The sequence below is a fragment of the Lagopus leucura genome, unplaced genomic scaffold (genome assembly GCF_019238085.1).
Source record: "Lagopus leucura isolate 7727_CA_CO unplaced genomic scaffold, USGS_WTPT01 34587-0_obj-0_obj, whole genome shotgun sequence".
In the NCBI taxonomy this organism is placed as follows: domain Eukaryota; kingdom Metazoa; phylum Chordata; class Aves; order Galliformes; family Phasianidae; genus Lagopus; species Lagopus leucura.
The window spans coordinates 1-4,000 of NW_024962394.1; the positions used below are offsets into that span (position 1 = coordinate 1).

Consider the following 4,000-nt stretch of genomic DNA (forward strand, 5'->3'; position numbering starts at 1 on the left):
CCTCATGGGATCTCGAGGGTGGTCAGGATGATTTGGGGCAGTCGGAGGAGTTGTGGGGGTGGGACGCTGGCAGGAGGTTCGGGGAGCTTTGTGGAAGTCAGAAGGTTTTTCTTGGGGAACGGAGGGCTCAGGGAGGTGAGGGAGGCCCCGGGGGGGGGGGTTGGTGGGGGGCGGGAGTCTCACCTGCTCCTGCCGGGCGGTGGGGTCGAGGATGATGTCCCCATGGGGATCGAGGGCGCAGGTGACACCGCAGAAGAGGGAGGAGAGCGGCAGCCCCGCGTCCAACAGCCCCATGCAGGCGGCATTCAGACAGCAGGCGAGGAGCTGGGGGGGGTCAAGGTGGGGGGGAACCCCAAAATACACCGACAGCAGTGTGGCTTCCCCCCAAACCTTCACCCCACAGAGCTCCAAAAACCTTCATCCCAAAAAGCCCCCAAAGTACCGCCCCACAGAGCCCCCAAAGCCCTCGCTGTCACCTCATAGGGTCTCCCCCCCCACAACCATCACCCCAAGGATACGGAGCCGGCGTCGCTCAGCACCTGCAGCACCACAGTGATGGAGGTACGGGGGTGCAGGGATCCCAGCAGCACGGCCTCAAATGTCCGCCGCAGGAGCTGCTCCCGACTGTGCTCCGCCACGCCTGCGGGAGGACAGAGGGACATTGGGGGACAGAGGGACGTGGGGGGGACAGAGGGACATGGGCGGGGAAGAGGGACATGGGGGGACATGAGGACGTGGTGGGGATGTGTTGGATGCAATGGGACGTGATGGAACGTGGGGGGGTGGGTGTGGGTCGGGGATGTGGTGGGAAACGATGAGGCATAAAGGTGGGACATAAAGGGACACGGGGACACAACGAGGGGTAACAGAGCGGGGGGGAAACGGGGAGACATGGGGGGCACACGGTGGGATGCAACAGGACGTGGGGGGACGCAGAGACGTGCAGCAATGTGACGGGATGTGGAAATACGAAGTTGCAGTCAGGTACAGGGTGACACGACAGGATTGATGGGACACGATGGCACACGGAGCCGCAGTGCCAGCACCCACCGGGCAGCCCGACCTTGGGGCGCAGCAGCACTTCCACCGTGGCACCGTCGGGGCTCTCCCTGCTGCCCTTCACCTCCGCGGGGCCGTACAGCCCGGCCAGCACAGAGGTGTCACCTGGGGGGGGGGGGGGGGAAGGGCTTCCCTCCGGGGCTGGGGATACGGGGAGGGAACCGGCCCCGGTGTCGGCCGAGGGAGGAGCACGGACCGGGCAGGGCCGGGAGGACGCCCCGGGTAGGGTCCCGCACGCCCGCTCCGCAGCCCCGGGATCCCCACGCACCTTGCACGAACGTGGCGGAGCCGTCGGGCCGGGACAGCAGCCCCTGCTCGCAGGAGAAAGGCCGCAGGGAGCAGCCCGCCGCCGCCTCCGCCACCTCCATAGCGGCGGTGCGCGTCTGAGGCCGCTTCCGGCCGCGATGAAGGAACTTCCGCTCGTTCTGAGGCAGCTTCCGGCCACTCTGAGAGGAACTTCCTCCCGCCTTGAGGCAACTTCCGCCCTCCGTGAGGCAACTTCCGTCGCCCGGACGCCTCGCCCCTCACAAGATGGCGGCGTTGGCGCTGAGGGCGCTTCGGGGGCGGCTCCTGAGGGCGGCTCCGAGGAGAGCGGGGCGAGGCCTCGGCACCGCCGTGAGTGGGGCGGGGCGGGGGGGCCGGGGTCCCGTGGCTGTCCCCGCGGTGTCGCTGTGTCCCTGCATCCCGGTGTCCCAGCATCGTGTCCCCATGTCCCTGCTGTGTCCCCGCATCCCATCCCCACTTCCCATTCCCGTGTCCCCACGTCTGTGGATCTCTACGTCCCTACATCCCGTTCCCGTGTCCCCATATCCCATCCCCACATCTCTGCGTTCCTGTAACCCATCCCCGTGTCCCCGTATCTCTGCATCTCATCCCCACATGCCTGTCTCCCCATATCCCTGCATCGCATCTTCACGTCCCCATGTTCCATCCCCACGTCCCTGTGTCCCTGTGTTCCGTCCCCACGTCCCTCCATCCCATACGCCTGTCCCTATATCCCATCCCTAATCACACCCCCAAGTCCCCATATCCCTACATCCCACCCCCTGCCCCCCGGTCCCCTCCCCACCTCCCTCTCTCCAACCCCCCACCCATCGGCCACACAGAGGGCTGTTTGTGGGGCGATGCCGGGACCCTTTTTGGGGCGGTGGGTTTTGGGACGCGGTGCTGACAGGGGGTGACCCCACAGCGGGATTTCCCATCCCTGGAGGAGAAGCCGCAGTTCCCCGGAGCCTCGGCCGAATTCGCCGACCGCCTGGAGTTCATCCAACCCAACGTCATCTCCGGGATCCCCGTGTACCGCGTCATGGACCGCCAGGGCCACATCGTCAGCCCCAGCGAGGACCCCCAGGTGAGGGGGGCACCCCTGATGTGTCACAGGCACGTGTGGGACACTGTGAGCGCGCCGTGTCCCATAGTGTGACTGCCAACACGCCATGTCCGTGTGTGTGACACCATGAACACGCTATGTCCGTGTGTGTGACACCAACACGCCATGTCCGTGTGTGTGACACCATGAACACGCCATGTCCGTGTGTGTGACACCATGAAAATGCCATGTCTGTGTGTGTGACACCAACACGCCATGTCCGTGTGTGTGACACCAACACGCCATGTCCGTGTGTGTGACACCATGAACACGCAATGTCCATGTGTGTGACACCACCAACATGCCACATCCGTGTGTGTGACGCTGTGAACACGCTATGTCCCATAGTGTGACACCACCAACACGCCACGTGTGTGTGTACGACACCCCACACACCCCGCATCCTGCAGCGTGACCCCCAAACATGCTGTGCCCACACGTGATGCCCCACACGTGCCAGATCTGTGTGTGTTACGCCCCAACCACGCCACATCCGCATGTAGGACACGCTAACACACGCCATGTTTGTGTGCGTGGCTCTACCAACACGTATGTGCATGGATGTGAGAGCCCACACGTGTCACAGCTCTGGGTGTGACATCCCAAACGTGTGCTGCTCAGCCATGTGTTGCCCCAGACACGCCACGTACACGTATGTTACACCCCAAACATGCAGCTCCACGTCTGTGATACCCCAAACACGTTACGTCCGTCCCTGTGACGCCTCACCCGTGTCACATCAGTGGGTCTGACACCCCAAGCACCCAACAGCCGGGTCTGTGACACCCCAAACACGCCACGCCCCCACCTGCGACACCCCAAACACGCGTGTGACACGTGTGTGACATGCGTGTGACACGCGTGTGCCCCGCAGCTGCCCAAGGAGCTGGTGCTGAAGCTCTACAAGACCATGACGCTCCTCAACACCATGGACCGCATCCTCTACGAGTCCCAGCGGCAGGTAGGGGGCGAGATGCGGGCTTAAGGGTGGGGGGAGACCCCGAGTCGCGCCCCCCCCCCCCGACCCCCCCCCCCCCCCCCCAGGGCCGCATTTCCTTCTACATGACCAACTACGGCGAGGAGGGGACGCACGTGGGCAGCGCGGCGGCGCTGGATGACACGGACCTGGTGTTCGGGCAGTACCGCGAGGCGGGTGAGGCTGCGGGCCCCGGAGGCGGCGCCGATCCTTTTTCTTTTCGGACGGAACTCCATTGAAACCCGTTTCGGTTTTGGTTTCGACCCCCCCTCCCCCTTTCCCCTTCCCCCCCCTCCGCAGGGGTGCTGATGTACCGCGGTTACCCGCTGGATCTCTTCATGGCTCAGTGCTACGGCAACGCCAGCGACCCCGGCCGCGGCCGCCAGATGCCGGTGCACTACGGCTGCCGCGAGCGGCACTTCGTCACCATCTCATCCCCCCTGGCCACGCAGATCCCACAGGGTGACCCCCCCAGGACCCCCCGGAACCCCCCCAGGACCCCCAGCCCATCCTCCACAGCCTCCATTTTGCCACCCCCTCCCACCATCCCACCTTGTAACCCCCCAATCCCGTGCTTTATCCCCTTCATCCCCCCC

General features: G+C 65.0%; 2 protein-coding genes across 2 annotated transcripts; one reads left to right on the plus strand and one right to left on the minus strand.

The window, feature by feature from the left end:
* Positions 1-183: 183 nt before the first annotated feature.
* On the minus strand, positions 184-1,628 carry EXOSC5 (exosome component 5; the record flags this gene model as incomplete). The annotated part of the gene is made up of 4 exons (XM_042890630.1): positions 1,328-1,628; positions 1,051-1,164; positions 519-640; positions 184-324 (listed from the first exon to the last, which is right to left on the minus strand). Coding segments are annotated over exons 1-4 (477 nt in total), but the record flags the coding sequence as incomplete, so codon positions are not given.
* Positions 1,562-3,997, plus strand: BCKDHA (branched chain keto acid dehydrogenase E1 subunit alpha; the record flags this gene model as incomplete). The annotated part of the gene is made up of 5 exons (XM_042890631.1): positions 1,562-1,674; positions 2,249-2,410; positions 3,303-3,389; positions 3,473-3,581; positions 3,705-3,997. Coding segments are annotated over exons 1-5 (735 nt in total), but the record flags the coding sequence as incomplete, so codon positions are not given.
* Positions 3,998-4,000: the final 3 nt, after the last annotated feature.